The sequence below is a fragment of the Acanthaster planci genome, linkage group LG14 (genome assembly GCF_054643075.1).
Source record: "Acanthaster planci isolate LZ-2023a linkage group LG14, COTS_SCS, whole genome shotgun sequence".
Classification (NCBI taxonomy): Eukaryota; Metazoa; Echinodermata; class Asteroidea; order Valvatida; family Acanthasteridae; genus Acanthaster; species Acanthaster planci.
The window spans coordinates 2,300,826-2,316,830 of record NC_141790.1 but is presented as its reverse complement, the minus strand read 5'-3'; the positions used below and the strand labels follow the sequence as shown (position 1 = coordinate 2,316,830).

The 16,005-nt window shown below is 40.9% G+C and overlaps 1 protein-coding gene across 1 annotated transcript in view; it reads right to left on the bottom strand.

Annotated features, from left to right (window-relative positions):
* Nucleotides 1-13,218, bottom strand: part of fbxo45 (F-box protein 45) — a 34,543-nt gene extending 21,325 nt beyond the window's left edge. The window contains exon 1 of the mRNA XM_022247557.2: nucleotides 12,413-13,218. Coding sequence (XP_022103249.1) covers nucleotides 12,413-12,994 — 582 coding nt within the window. The 5' untranslated portion in view covers nucleotides 12,995-13,218. The remainder of the gene's footprint in view (nucleotides 1-12,412) is intronic.
* Between the last annotated feature and the right edge of the window lie 2,787 nt (nucleotides 13,219-16,005).

Below are 16,005 nucleotides of genomic sequence, written 5' to 3'. Positions count from 1 at the left end.
TACATGTATGTAAAAGTACATGCATGTACTAGTACCAAGTGTATACCATGTGTACATGTATACTGCACATGTACATGTATGTGCACAGTGCACAAAGCTCACAGTCTCATGATATGGCATGCTCCGGTCTTATGTAATTATGTACCGGTAAACAGGTAAACTGGACATCAGTTTTTTGAAACAGTGGGTGAGGTCTGCCATCTTGTCAAACACACCCTGCAAAACTTGGTGTTGGATTTTTAAAGACTAACAATGTAAGAGCCCCCAGTAGAATGAAATTCTGGCCACTGTTAAACCTGAAGAAAACAAAAACCTGAAAACATTATACAAAAATACATAGTACCAGTACGTATTGAAGAAACCTTCCTTGGCATGCATACACCAACAAAAACGACAAAAATGTAACCTCAAAGATTAAACATTTTTTTCCGAGTTCTTTGCACATGTACTGTACATGTACATTGTGTGAACTATGGCATCTTATGTGACAAACACTCTTCTCCCTTTAGCGTAAACAACCACAGCGCATGGCTTCAGAGCTTAACAGATGCAAACATCCCTAGATGGAAGCACCCTGCACTCTTCAGCTGTGGATCAAGGGAGTGGAGAAAACAATAATAGATGGATAGGTATTGCTGAAGAGATCTGCGAGATCTACATGTACATTGCACATATGTACCGGTATGTATGTCTCGACTTGGATTTTCTAAGGGCAGTCTTGACCCCAGGACAAGGAGCTGCCACGCCGCGCTAACCACACGAGGATAGATCCCCACAGTGGGTACACTGCATTTAGCGATACACTCAACTACAAAAGTAGTCGCCACGGGTGAAAGTGACCCTGGCCACCTGACGAGTAAATTGAAAATGCGTGCTCAGTAAACAAGCATCGCGGTTTCATCATTCACAGACTACAAAGATATAGAGTAAAAATATTTGCCTGCAGGGAAATGTCAGTCTGACTACATGTCCACTTTAACCCTAACTACCCAAAACCTGCCATACTCCAACAGCAGGTTTTGTTTTATTACCCATACCAACTACTGTACATGTACTTGCACATGTAGCCAGTTGGTCAGCACACCAAGCCAGCCAGTGACCCACCTTCCAAACACTTCCCAAGAAACAACCAATCATCCAAAAAGAAGAATGTGTTTATTAGTAAGCAAACTGAAGTGCCTCACATTTGGTCAGTAGCCCTTCATGGCTTTGAAACATGAACCCTGAAAAAAGGAGATGAGTCAAGGTTGCCAGCTTTTGAGATGTAGTCATATGGAGGGATTCTCAGGGTGTCATGCACCAAAACAATAACAAATAATTCCATCCTGGACAAAAATACATGTAGTAGGTACAGGTAACTGACCAAGTTCTGTTAGGAACCACATACCGGTACTATGAAGAAAACTATGCTACTTTGGCCATGTCTCAAGATCCAAGAACTCTCAGGAAAGAAGGCCTACTATAATGAAGGGAAAAGCCAATGGCACAATGTGGTCACTCTAGAGGCAGACAGAGAACATCATGGGTGGACAACATAAAGAAATGGACCAGCTTCACTGCTACAACTGCTGGAGGCTAAACAGTAGATACATGTAGGTCAAAATGGCGGAAAGCGGTTGCCAAGGCTCTAGTGGAGTATGGTACATAACGATGATGAAGCAAACATTATGGGCCTCGAAAAAGAGGGAGGGACAAAGGAGTCATCAGCAAAAAAAAAAACAAAAAAAAGACATCAACAGCACAAGGGAGGGGAATTCCTTTTCAAGAAAAGCGATGCTTTTCATCCGCTTCTCTCTTTTCTGCGTCATTTCTCTTTTTCCCTCCCCGCCACTTCTTAAAAGAATTTTGTTCCCCATGGAAAAATGTCCCCCCCCCAAATACCATGCAAATGTACTTTTCTAAATCATATGAAATGTGATGTACATGTACCGTACCTGTAAGTATGCCTCTTTAGCAAAATCCGGTACAGGTTCATGAAGTAATACTTTCCAATACTTTGTGTTCAGCTTTACATGTTTTACATACAGTGTACCCTCCTTTTGCTGAAACCGACAAAAACAGTCAAAAATTCCTTCCACTTCCCCTGTACAGTACATACGAGAAGACAGATCATACATACATGTATATCACTTGACTGATTCTGACTGACAGGATAACTGTGTTGAGAATGCATCTTTTAATTACATACATGCACACAGTGACACCCACAATAGGTGCATGTAGATGTATGTACACCAGGATAACCATTGGTCCCGCACATCATTAATCTCATTTTGTTTAATACTGACCGACTATTTGGGTCCCTACTATTTCAGCTAATATGGTGCAATGGAAATCTTACAATCATGTAAGAAGCCTCAAATAAAGTTGTCACTTATCAGCACTTGACAAAAAATATCTGTTTTTTTGCAACACTGGATAGATAGAATGGCAAGTGGGACACATGAGCCACCAGGGACTGTTGTAAATGTGTAACTCGCCTTCAATTTCCCTTCACAAGAAGAAGAGGAACTCTTTCTCCAAGAACTCTGTCAATGATTGCACAAAGTCGATCCATCACATCTGCTGAGCAAGTCTGGACTTGCTTCCAGACATGCCAGAAAATGAGGCATACATAGTGTAAATAGACTGTGGAACTGTTACATGTAACAGGAGAATAGTTAATGTTTTCTCACATGCACAGCAGGCACTGCATAGATGTGCTTATCATATCATAAACTTACTGGCAGAATAGCCGAACAGTTAAGGGAAGTGGTCAGTTTACATAATGTACAATATAAATTAAATGGATTGAACACATTTTGGCAAAAACCGTACTTAACAGAATTACTCGTACAAGCATATTGTCTATGAATTAGATGTTTAGAAAATTGTCTGTGTTTTCTTAACGAACTATAAACTTTGTTCTGTAGATAAAGAACTTTAGACTGTTCGCAGATTTCTTTATCCCAGACGCATTACAGAGAGCACCCCCACTCTCACCAGCAACATCTGAGACACTGATATCATGGGATGTACACTTACTAGTGTAGTACATGTACATTGTACATGTACATGTACACAGTACCAGATATATTCAGACTGGTTCTTCTTCAAATTCTGTTAGCCTAAATTAGTCACATTACTGTCCAACTCATGCAGCATGTGTTCTACAAGTACATGTACATGTACATTAACATAGACATTTCACTGTACCGTATGCTCATAAAAAAAACCAAACAAACATATGAACATGTACATGTAGGGAAGTCCCTACAATTCCAGCACCCATGGGAATATACATGTACCTACATGTATATACATGTACATGTGTGAGCACGTGTACATACCGGTACATGTGCATGTATCCTTCCTCCATGGTGTAATATCAGCAACTCCTTTCTTATTATCACTACATGTACATACACACCGGGGTACGTGTATGCATGCATTGGCACAATGTACACTGTGTATGCAAGCCTTAATTAGCAGCAGATAAAAACCCAGGTACAGTACCAGTACATGTACACATGTCTCGACACATGTACTACAATATTGGCCGAGTTCTTATGGGAAGGGGTGGGGAAGGAGGTAGCTGAATTCTTTCACACATTCTTTTTAACCTAACAGGCATACCGGTAACTTAGCTGCTGTAAATCAAAGACAGCATTCGTACTTGTACATGTACCTTGTGCATAATACAGTGTACATGTATGAAGTACATATTATGCATGGTCAAAAAAGGGCAGTATGAACCTGATGAAGCTAAAATTCACAGATCTAACGTACCAGTGCAATACGTGTAATGCTGTACATACATGTACATGTACACTGTATACACATGATTAGCATTTCCCCGTATGGGCGATTCACAATTGTGCACCTCCAAGAGTTTGCAATGTGTTGGCCAATTACAATGCGCGAAATCTGTCGACCCAATGCGCATCTGGTAAGGGTAAACAAATTTCGCGTGTCGTGATTGGCCAACGCGTTGCGAACTCTTGGAAGTGGACAATTGTGAATCGCTCATATTCATAACCTTACCAAGAAAATCATATTTTAAAAATCTTTTCACTTAGTTTTACAGCTCACTGTCACCTATACATGCTTAAAATTTACTTTTCTCGTGTAAGATTCACCATGTACCACTAAGTTTGCAATTCAAAAAACAATTTAAGAATAAAGCCAGCTCTTTTATACACATGTACTAGTACACGTTATTGTTTGAACTGAAATGTTTGAAAAATGCAAAGTTTTTCATCTTAAATTCTGTTGACGCTATACTACATGTAGACTGGAAACGACATCTCACCCCTCATTGTGTACTTGAATTCTTTTTTAAAGTGTGTAACTACCGGTAAGGGTTTAGATTATTTCTCATGCTTTTTTTACTACCGTTATTTTATGCTAATGCTGGAGTTCTACTAACAGCATCTTCAAGTTGATATTTTAATATACATGTACATGTACAGGTACATGTACCATACCGGTACATTGTACATTCAGTTGCCAATTGTGTACAAGCTTCATGCATGTATTTGATTTATTAACAGTAAATAAGAACAAACAGTAACAGCTTTACTTTACAGTGTGTACTAACAGAATTTCAATTGCTGCAAAATAACGGTACATGTACACCTGTACATGCTACCGTACATACAGTGTTTACATTATGTACGTATAGATTATGGATACCCTTGCCCCAGTATGTACATGTACATGTACTAGTACTTGGCTCATTCATGAACACATCTTTATGTAATGCGAATATCTTATTATACATACTATCCCCTGTGACGTCTGCCAACGTTTACTCTCAGCACCGATTGCGTACAATGACATCTGGCTGACCTTTCAGGTACATGTATTACGTCCACGGACAGTATGGGTTTGCTGGCGCATGGACTAATATTACACAGTTGGTCATATTGAGTCACTCAGCTAGAGACAGTTTGGCTCATGGGGGCTCATTATTTATGCAAGTTGTAATAACGGCCAAATATTGGCACCGTTAATTAATCCCTTCAGCTTGAGGCTATACGATGCCATGCACGTCCTCTCTTGCACATGCTGAACTGCATCACTGGCATGCAAAGGGAAGTTCAACGATTTAAATTACAATGCTCACTGTCAGAGATGTTTAACCAAGCACATGTCCTCGGTGATTACCGAGTTATCGCTAATTTGCCACATCTCATCCACTTTAAAGTGTCTTATTTTGTCTAGACTGAATTAAATATCAACTAAACTGTAATAAATCAATGTTACATGTATGCTGACAGTTAGGGAAAGAAAGACATTGGGCTATTGATGGAACGCATACCGGTAAACTGACGTACAGCTCTGGGATTCTGCATATTTTATACGATTTACATCCCAGCATACTGATAGGCCTATTTGTTCCAATATTCACAAGTCAATCCTCATAACAACACATTTTATTGAAATGGTTGTTAGTGATGTTGTAAATGAAATTTTATACATTTTATTAAAGTTGATAGGAATGAAATTTACTCGCATAGTTTGAGGGCAGGGAGGTGCTGTTAAAAAAAAGTGAATAAAGTCTAAAATTTACCATAAAAGAATGGTTTTTAATTTTTCTTCTTCAACTGATATTTATTAAGAAATTCAACATCACACAATGATGAAGAAATAAAATATTTCAATCAATGTTAATATTTCCTTGAAAATGTATTTTGAGAGGGCATTTTTATCCTAAGACCTGGGTAAAAACGCCCATCAAACTTCCTCTTGAAAGAAAAAAATTCTCAATTACCAATATGATGGCTGTGACATAGTCGGACACGAGAGAGTTGTATTGCATCTTCACATATTGAGATACATGTACCTGTACCTGTATGTAAGAAAAATCCAGTATTTTCACCCCCAGTTGGCCCTATAATTTGCCTGTATCATTAATATGCGTGATTTATGTACATCTACAACTGCACAACTTTGAAAAATTGGATTTTTAGTATTAAAAATGGAATCAACCCAAGTCTGTGGTGAATGCATACATGTACATAAACATCTATTGTAATGTACTATACTGCTCAAGAGCTATGGATATGGTGCCCACTCTATCTTCCACAAAATGTTGTGGAGGAAATGTGAAGTCTCATAAGTCTCATAATAGGTGGGTATTAATCTGCATGTACATGTATCACAGACACGCGCCTCCATGAGCAGGTCAGTGGTCACCAAATTCTATCCAGTTGGAGCTAAAAAATATTAGTCTTTATCATCAGCAACCTTAGTTTAACTGGTTTGGCAGAGGGAGTAAGCCAAGCTTGTGAGGTTGGAGTAAGCCAAGTTTGTGAGGTTCAAGTAATGAAAGACTGGCCACTAGTCTTGCGATTCACGCCTCTCCCATGGCCTCTATGATTCATGATTACTAACTCCAACACTGTGTTCACGTCTACTCCTTCAAATCAACATCGTTTTCTTCTTTCCTTTCTTCATGGCTCATTTAGCGATCTGGTCCATCAGAAGTTGGCAACGAATGCCCAAATCGAACATCAAGCAAATAACTCAACCTTGAGTGGGGTAAAAAAAAAAGCCAAGAAGATGAAGAAGAGAATAGAATGGGAAAAAAAAGCTGAGAAAATGAAGAAGAGTGTATCATAGTTCTTGCGGGGAGTGTATCGTAATTTTTGCATGTCAGTGAAAATCCTGCAAGATTTGCTGTTGACAACAGACACACTTAATGTACTGGTAGGGCAGAACGACTGTAGGGATGGGGTGGAATACGAGATGACGTGAATGCTGACAAGTTGACAGGCTTGGATTTCCAGACAAAATAGCCAAGTGCCGCCTTGGGTGATACTGGACACACGGTACATGTTGGCTCATGTCTCCCATCAGTACAAGACTGATGAAATTCATCATGTGATGGGACAGTACATGTAACTCTGATGGTGAAAGGCTTGTCGGTGCAACAACGTGGACCCAGGGATGTAACTTAACAAACTGATATCAACAAAACATCAGTTGGTTTAATTCTTCGTTCTGTTGTTTAATTAAGTATTGTGAGAGCAGGGCTCAGTGAGGAAACCCCATCAAGGAAACGGATTGCTAACAACATGAACAATACAGTGATTCAAAGTTGTCAAAGATAGATGGCCTGCTTCACCACCGTCATTTTGTAACTTTTTATCACGGACACGCACCTGCCGATTATGTGCACAACTGGAATAACAAGGGCTCTGCTGCATTGTGAGGTATTTACCGCTACACCTGCACAAGTACAACTAACATTAATGGTACTGTAGGCCTACATGTACATGCAGGACTTTGGTACATGTACATTTACTTGTAGCACAGTGTTTTCAGTGGCCTTGGATAGATGCACCAAAGATAGTGAGCTTGATTAACCCTTGTCTCCTTTCCACAGCAGATGGCAAAATGAGCATGCTATTTTTAAAATGTTGCCCAATCTACATGTACATGTACCATATTTCAGGCTGATTGCATACTGTACTACTGCATGTTGTGTACCCTTTAATTCACAAACACAAATTATGCAAAAAGATACACTGTAGGTGAATAAAAAAAGCCAAACTCTCTTTAATTTTCTCTGAAAGGCGACCAATATAAAAGAATAAAAATTGCTGAAGGAAGAAGTACATGTACATTTGTAAATACTACAGTGTAGTACATGTACATGCCATGCATATACGTCAAACTACATTTACATGCTTTCTCACTCTCCAACTTATGTACCAACTACAAGCCTGGTTTCCATGTGGTCGTTTTTAACGCAGACGGTCCACCAGACGCAAAGACGTAGACACGAACGGAAGAGACAGTGCATAACATCATTTCACCCAAACATTGAAACAAAATGGCATCCGAAACCATTTTAGATTGACTGTACCACCTCATGATGCCAAACCTCTACTCCAGTTTCCTGCATTTCGTTGATGGTCAGCTATTTACATGTAGTTGATCATAAGGGTGATTAAGGAGAAAATATGCACAATTCCTGAAACTAAGCGAGAGGGACACATAGTTGCATGCCGGTCATGCCAGCATGCGTATTTGTATGGGAATACCACGGCAACTCGATGCAGACAGTCGTCAAAGTTGAACCTGGCTCAACTTTGCCGATCGTTTGCAGGCTGGTTTGCGTTTGTCTGCGTTATCGGCAACATCTCCGTTTGGTATGTTTCCATACACTGTATGTCTGCGTTGCAGTTACGTCAATATGGAAACCAAGCTTAAGTACTGGTACACGTACATGTACTATGCACAGATATTATGCACAGGTGCTATGCACAAGTACTATGTAAAAGTACACATACTGGTAGTACATATTTATGTCAAATGCATCTTGAACAGTCTCCACAGTGCTAAAACAAATGTGAATTACATGTAGGCACATAAGAACGTCCAAATAGTATTATAGACCCAGCACCCTTGAATTACTTAGAAATTATCTTAAATCACCTGTCTTCAAGTTTCCTTGAAATTTGGAGACAAAAGTCATTTTCTAGCCCTCCAGCCCTATCAGATGATCAGATGGAGGCCTACATGTACCGGTATACCGTATTCAGTGTTTTACTCTGATATTTGAGATTTACCAGTTCTTACCCAAGCTACCATGGTACATGTACATGTACATATACCATATGCCTGTGCATGTACATGTACGTGTACATCTCGAATGCTTTCAAAACTGCGGAGTGCGGATCTGTAACCGCAATGAAGTTCATGCACTGAGGCAGTGCACTTGGTGTCCTCCCCTAAGTGGTTTGCTCAAGTACATGTACTTTGAGGAAACCATTGTTCATTCTAGGGAACAATCTGTAACATATCATTCTTTCACACTAAAAATTTACTGCAAGTTTACAGGGGTCAAATATTTTCCCTTCCCATGCATAGATTACACACTAGCTGTATATTCATGGCCATTTTATCAAATCAGATGATCATGCATCAAGGCCTAAATTCTTTAGGTACCGTACATGTACATGTAAGGCATAAGGAATGTTCTCCACAAGCACTATGGGCAACATGGGCTACTGTGCATCAGTACATGTACCGGTACATGTATCTCTACCAATTAAAATCTACATGGATGATAGTACAGTACATGTACATATGTACATGTATTTCATACTTTTCACCCTGCTATATACACGTAAATGTACATGATATCCACAACCTTTTACGTTTACAAACTCCTGTAAACAATGAACCACATAAATGTACACTGCATTTTGTAAATGAACCCTTTCTTTAAATGTAGAGTATACCGTTACATTGTACATGTAGGCCTACATTCATGTACAGTACATGTAAGCACTGCATCAGTTTGTGCACACCGGTTTGTTCATGTACCAATCATTGTTTCCATGCAGTATGCTAATGTTATGAAGACGATACAGTATTTATGAAGAAGATTGGGAATTCTTTATGAAAAATGAAAGTTAAGAATGAAAAATATATGAAACGAAAGAGATAACATTCCGACAAACCTACATGTACATGTACATACTGTACGGCATGATACACACAACATAGAATATATGAAAACCATCACCGTAATCAGATTTCAGCGTGAACGGGTAGTTAGCTGCATCTTAGTGAGTCACAAAGTGCGGGAAGTCAGTCTAAGGTCAAACCATTGCCTCAGGTCACAGGGAGGGGATGCATTCTTGATGCTGAGACAAGCGCACATGTACACGTACGTGTAGTGGTCATTTATACAGTACATGTACATGCATACTGAGGATGGATCATGGAGGTGTCGGGACTTGGCTTTGTAGGGAGGGAGGTCTAGAATGCCAGTTAAAATTACATCCATATGTGTGTTGTTTAGATGGTTTTTGGAAGTGCCAACTCAAAAACAAGGATTTACCGTCACAGCTTTGGTTTAATGTCTTCATTACACAGTGCACATACAATGTACGTATGTATAGACCTGTGTACAAGTGTACACATGTAGGCCTAGCCAGCAAGATGTGAGAAAGTTTCACACAAGTTGAAAATGCAGTATTCTAGAAAACTAGAGGGGACAAAAATAAAGGTACCAGTACACGTACATTACATGTATGCCGGTAAGTGTGGTACATGTATGCATCTCCAATGTAAATACACACTGTTCGATCATGTCAGTTAAAGGGGGAAAATACCGGTATGTTCATGCTCAAATAATACGCTCAGGCCATCACTGGGTTGAAGGGACGTCTTTTTGTTTAGGAAAGTTGAGACCGAGTTGTGGGGACAAAAATCTGCATCCGTAACTTTTTCGGACCATGCAATATTACATTTCAGCATATGTATGTTTCCCCGGTTTTCACTACCGGTACAACTACATGTACGTGTATGGTACAGAACTGACCTACATGTACATGTACATGTATACGTGTACATGTAAGTAATGTGCATCATCCGAGTACCACATCTGGAAGGTGCTGGTGGTGTAGAAAAGAGAAGATAGGCCTGCCAACAGCAGTAAAGTTCACGTGATCACAGAATAAATTAGGCCATTTAGTAAGTACACTAAGTGGTTCAATGTTATCTCCAGCCACATCCATTTGGCTAATTGTGCAGGTGGTACATTTTTACACGTACTGCATACACAGTGCACATCTCTCAAATGATTCCTTACTGTACTGCATGAAGTTCATTGTACATTTCCACTTACAAGGTTCAGACCATTGCAAGTACATGAACTTACTGCGTCTGTAAATTCAACAATGACAGCTCAACAACATGTACGTCCATGAAATTAAACGCTCAAATTTAAAACAAATAAAAAAGCCATTTCATAATTACATGTACATGTACTGTACATGAACTTTGTACTGTTTTCTCCAAGTTCAAAGTGGGTTTTGAGAGTGGCAGGCTATTCTGCAACTGTTCCAGAATGTGTGTCCTAAAGTGCCCACCAACATTCAAGCCATGACACATCCATTAAACGAACCAATTTTCTAATATACGATTACATGAGCACAGTAGTTCCTAAACACACAGAGGCACAAGGCTTAAGGCCTGTGCTAGTGCCACTGTGGTAAGACGGTAAACCAATGTCAAAACACTGGCCTCGAACACTGGGACACGTGCGTATGTAAAGATCTGGCTTCAATTTAGAAATGTTACAGTTCAATATGGACGTTTCACATTAGTGCACCTAAAAGAGTTTCCAACCTGTTAACGAATCACAATGCGCGAAATTTGTCAACCCTTTCCAAATGCGCATTGGACCGACAGATTTTGTGCATAGCGATTCGTCAACATGTTGCCAACTCTTGGAGGCGTACTATTGTGAAACGGTTGGCCGCTGATTATAAAACCATGCACACGGCAGAGCCTGAACTACCGTATCATTTACGATGCCACATGCTCTCTGATACATACTTTTGCAGTTTGACATAGAAATACGGATAACGGACAGCACATACAAATACAAACTGCAGATAGCATCAGACCGAAGGGAGAACAAATTCCTTGAGCATACCGGTACTGGTTCCAGAATCCTAATTTTGCAGAGTGGACCTGTCCAATTTTATTGGAACATGCACAAATCCATGGTGTTTTTGTACAAAAAAGCCACATCCACTGAGGGCATACAAGTGTCGCAACATAGCAATTACACTGCTGCAGTGAAGGCATAGGCCTACCAGTAGGCCTACTTTACTAGGAGAATAGGGCTGCAACGTGGTACGGGAACTCATTGGAAGAAGGTCCAGGAGTGAAGAACAAGGGATGAGGGAATATACTGTGGGTGAAAACCACAGAGCTACATTAAATTACTAGAGCGCTAGCTTCTTCTTCTCCGCGCAGAGAAAATTGATGCCGTCCTGGGTGCATACATTTTGAATCCTTGAGCATGCCTGTCATGCTTGTTGATCATTCAAAATCAGACAGAATGATTATCGAATTACGTACTTTAAACACAATGCCCATCGCGTACCACTAAAATCCACTTCAAAAAGTTATCTGCAGCACATACGCATATGCATTGTTTACTTAGAGAAAAATGAAACGCTTATTTACTGATAGTGCATTAGTTTTTATGTGTATCAGACTATCAGCTCTGTTGACATATCATTTTAGAAACAGACACAGAAATATGCAAATAGCTATATGAAAGCCATACAAAATTTTGAGTTTTCCCATAGGTTTGTGTACAAACATGGACGTGCCCAGCAGGTATCACTGTCAGTGCTCTAGTATAGCTCTATGGTAAAAACCAAACTCTTATGTTACGGATTGGATTAGCAGTGCTCGGATGGAGAAATGTACTTCTAAACAAGTCTACAGTACATGCAGGTAATAACAGTGAACAGTTAGTAGGTTAGACTTAACAGTAAACAGTTAAAAACAGGTTAGGCTTAACAGTATTTTTTAAGTAGTTGCCAGTATGCACAGTCTAGTTCACAGTAAACAGATAAAATCATGAGGGACAGCAATTTCTCATACCCACCTCGTACTTCGGTGCATTATTGCATTGTGGGAAGTTTCCCTGGTGATCGCCATTGTGAGAGAGATAATTGTCCACCAAATTCCAGCCCCAGCTCTGGTCATTGCTGCCCAGCAGAGCCACGTAACCCTGGCATTGCAAAGGGGCGTTTTTGGTGGCGATCCCCACCACGGCTACCGTCCCGAGCGGCCCTTCCCACCAGACCTCCCAAGCGTGCCGGCCCTTGCGGAACCCCCTCCGCCCCCGGGCCGCGTCCGTGCTCTGCGCCACCGGGTTGCGGTGGAGCGTGAACCCGTTAGGCTTGATGTACACGTTCCGAGAGCAATCACCCGGGTTGAAGGCGTGGAAGAGGGCCCGCAGCTTGCCCTTATAGCTGGGCACCTCGGACAGCAGGTCCCCCTTTTGGGCCTCGGCGGCGATCCGCCGGACGCACTGGACTCGCCAGACCAGCGAGTTCTCATCGTTCAGGCAGTTGTGCCAGGCTTTGCAGACGGTGGAACAGTTGAGTAGGTCAGCTAGATCCAAGTAGGAGAAAATCAACTCCAGTATCTTGGCTGGAAGGCTGGCGGCGGACGCCGCTGCCATCGCGGCCTGGTTGGTGGCAAGCCCTCATAAAGCCTTCTGGATTCCCGGCGACATGTCAGCTTAACATCTGGGCCGAGAACTTCAAGTGAATCCATAGAATTTTATGACAAATAACCGCTGTTCAGTCCAAGTCAAACGTCGACTCTCACATGCCGGCCATTTCGCACGCTGCATGCACCCGACCGTCGACCCGCCTACAACGCGTGTTGCATAGCGAAAACGATCTGGCGGTAAAAGTAGGTCAGTGGGTCATGCTAATAAGTGCTTCATACGTGTAGTTGATGATCTCAATCTCAAAGCAGTGCCTTTTACGGAAAAACGCACTTTTTTCCCAAAATACACATTCCTGTAATTCCTTACATTTTATTTCAGACTGATACAAACCATTTTATCAATTTCACAATGAATGTAAGTCACTCAATTCGCATCCTACTCATAATAGATACGTGTAGTTGGTGTGAAAACAAATGACCACTAGAGGGCTCACATTGAGAAATGTGCAGATGTCCGATAATCTGTCCAGTAAAACTCTTCGTGGGCGGTGAAATACCTAGGTATAAAAATGTCTCTCCAGCTGGCTATTTCTGTCCCCTTTTGGTTATTGTTCCTCCTGGCTTTGCCACACAGAAGTTACTATTTCCATGCTATTATGATGAATTACTGGATTGCAAACCAGGCCCACACAATGGAATAGAGTTTGGAAGCCACAAATCCCCAAAACACGTGTAATAATTAAAAGTCGCTCCTTGTAATGGTCCTGAGTGCATTAAGACAAAAATAAACCGGTTTGTGCACAAAAATAAAAGAACTTAACGATGTGCACAATGAAATGTTTAGCGACGGAAATAACATTCGAGCTAAACAAATTGCTTTTGCTACATGGTCATCAAAAAGAAACAGTTCAATCATGCTAACTCTTTGGTATACTTATTCAGAACAATTTGAAATCTAACGCTACTTGGAAATCTCATCAAACATGCATGAAGAAAAATTGACAAAATTGTGCATTCTTCGTCTCCTCAGGCCAAAACAATTATAACAGTTACATCATACTGCTTCTCGAATCAAGATTTAGTTTAATAAACGACGTTTTAGAGACCTCTCTGGTTGGCAAAACGTTGGCTGGCGTGGTCGTTAGTGCAAGTTTTAAAAAAGATTTATATTACAGCACTATTGTAACGGACCTTTGCTGTCATCTGAGCGGTTTATTATTATTCGTGGGCTTTCTTCTGGAAACAGCACCGATCCGTCATTTGGTAGCGTGGCGACACTGCTTATCCCGTAAAAGCCGAATGTAAATGTACATGCCAATACTACTACACACTATTTCAGTAAGAAACTCAGGACACGCCTGTTTCGTTTCAAGTCCAAACAGTTCTCTCCGATTTATCAAATTCAACACAATCTCTTATCCAAAGATCGTATAGCGCCGCTTAGCGGCGCAAGATGGGGAACTTCACCATGAATACGCGGTTGGCTGAAAGTTGTGTGCCGTACGCGTATCGCGTCACACGCGGCCACACCCATTTTCCAACGGTGGAAAAGTGCGCGACTCGCACCAAAAGAATAATTATGCGTACTGTACTAACGGACATCCCCGGCGCTTCGCAAAGACTATTTATAACCATTCTACAATGACAAAATGAACAAGGGACGAGCACGTACAGCTGGGTCGTCACACTATAAATAGAAGTACTTGTAAATGTGTTAAGCGCTAACGGAAATTTTCATACCCAGCAAGAAATGAGACCGAGGGGTACCCTCCCAACATGTCCAATCCCTATACACATTCCAGACTATTGTTACTTAACACATTCCCCCAAGATGTCTGAAAGGAATTCCCCAGATTCGTGCGAGACAATGACTAACACAAAGCGGGGGGGGGGGTGTTCTCTCCGTCTCATACCTCGCTGCATATGGAAATTTTTCCATTTCAATAGTGTAATGTAAAATCTCTTAAAACGTAGGCCGTCCATACAAAAAGTGATGGTTAATGTTTGTAATCATTGATCTATATTTAGAATCATAAAGTATGCGCGGCAATTAAAAGTCTTGAACAAAAGAGTCTGCGGGCGTTGATCTCCATACAACGTGCACGGCCATAGGGACCATAAATAGAATTAGAGGTGACACTGGGTACCTATGTAAAATTATTCCGTAACGCACGAACAAGTTGGAAACTCGAGGGCGCCTGACACCTCAAGCTTTACCATATAACATAGAGCCATAAACCAGAGCGCTAACTTCTCTTTCTCCGCGCGGGGAAAATTTGACGCCGTCCTGGGTGTAGACATTCTGAATCCATTCGCGTGCTTGTAGAACATTATTTCGAAATCAGATAAGAATGATTATCCAATAGTGCATTCAAAATGGAAAGCGAAAGTACAACATACGTGAACGTCTGCGCGTCTTTTGAATAAGACACACACGTACACGTGTGGAGAAATATCGCATAATTTACACCCATAGCTGATTATCTTAAAACGAATGCTTCCCTAACATTGAAGCAAGGTCGTTCGATTTCGTATACATGTCTTTTGAAGGCTGTCTTTTGATGAATAAGTTCAGCTAAATTTGAAAAGTCGTTCCCTTATTTCAGTCAGTGTTAAGTGAGTTGACGGCTCTGTCGAGCATAAACAGGTAGAAAATCCGATTAATAAAAAATGTCACAGCAGAGTTCATGTGCAACGCATATGCATACGCAAGCGCGCGTTTGCGTTTTTTATTTTGCTTTTTTTGTGTAGAGTAAAATGAAACGCTCATTTACTGATTGTGCGTTCAGGTTGTTGCGTATCGGCTTTGTTGACGTATCGTTTTAGAATACAGACGCAGATATTACACAAATAGTAGTACACAATTTCGAGTTGTTCATAGGTTTGTGCACAAACATGGATGCGCCCAGCAGGCATCACTTTGTACACGAGAGTCAGCCATAAAGTTGGATATAATAATGAACATCCAACTCTATGGAGTCAGCGCTCTAGTTAGGATCTCCATGGGAGCACCGCCCA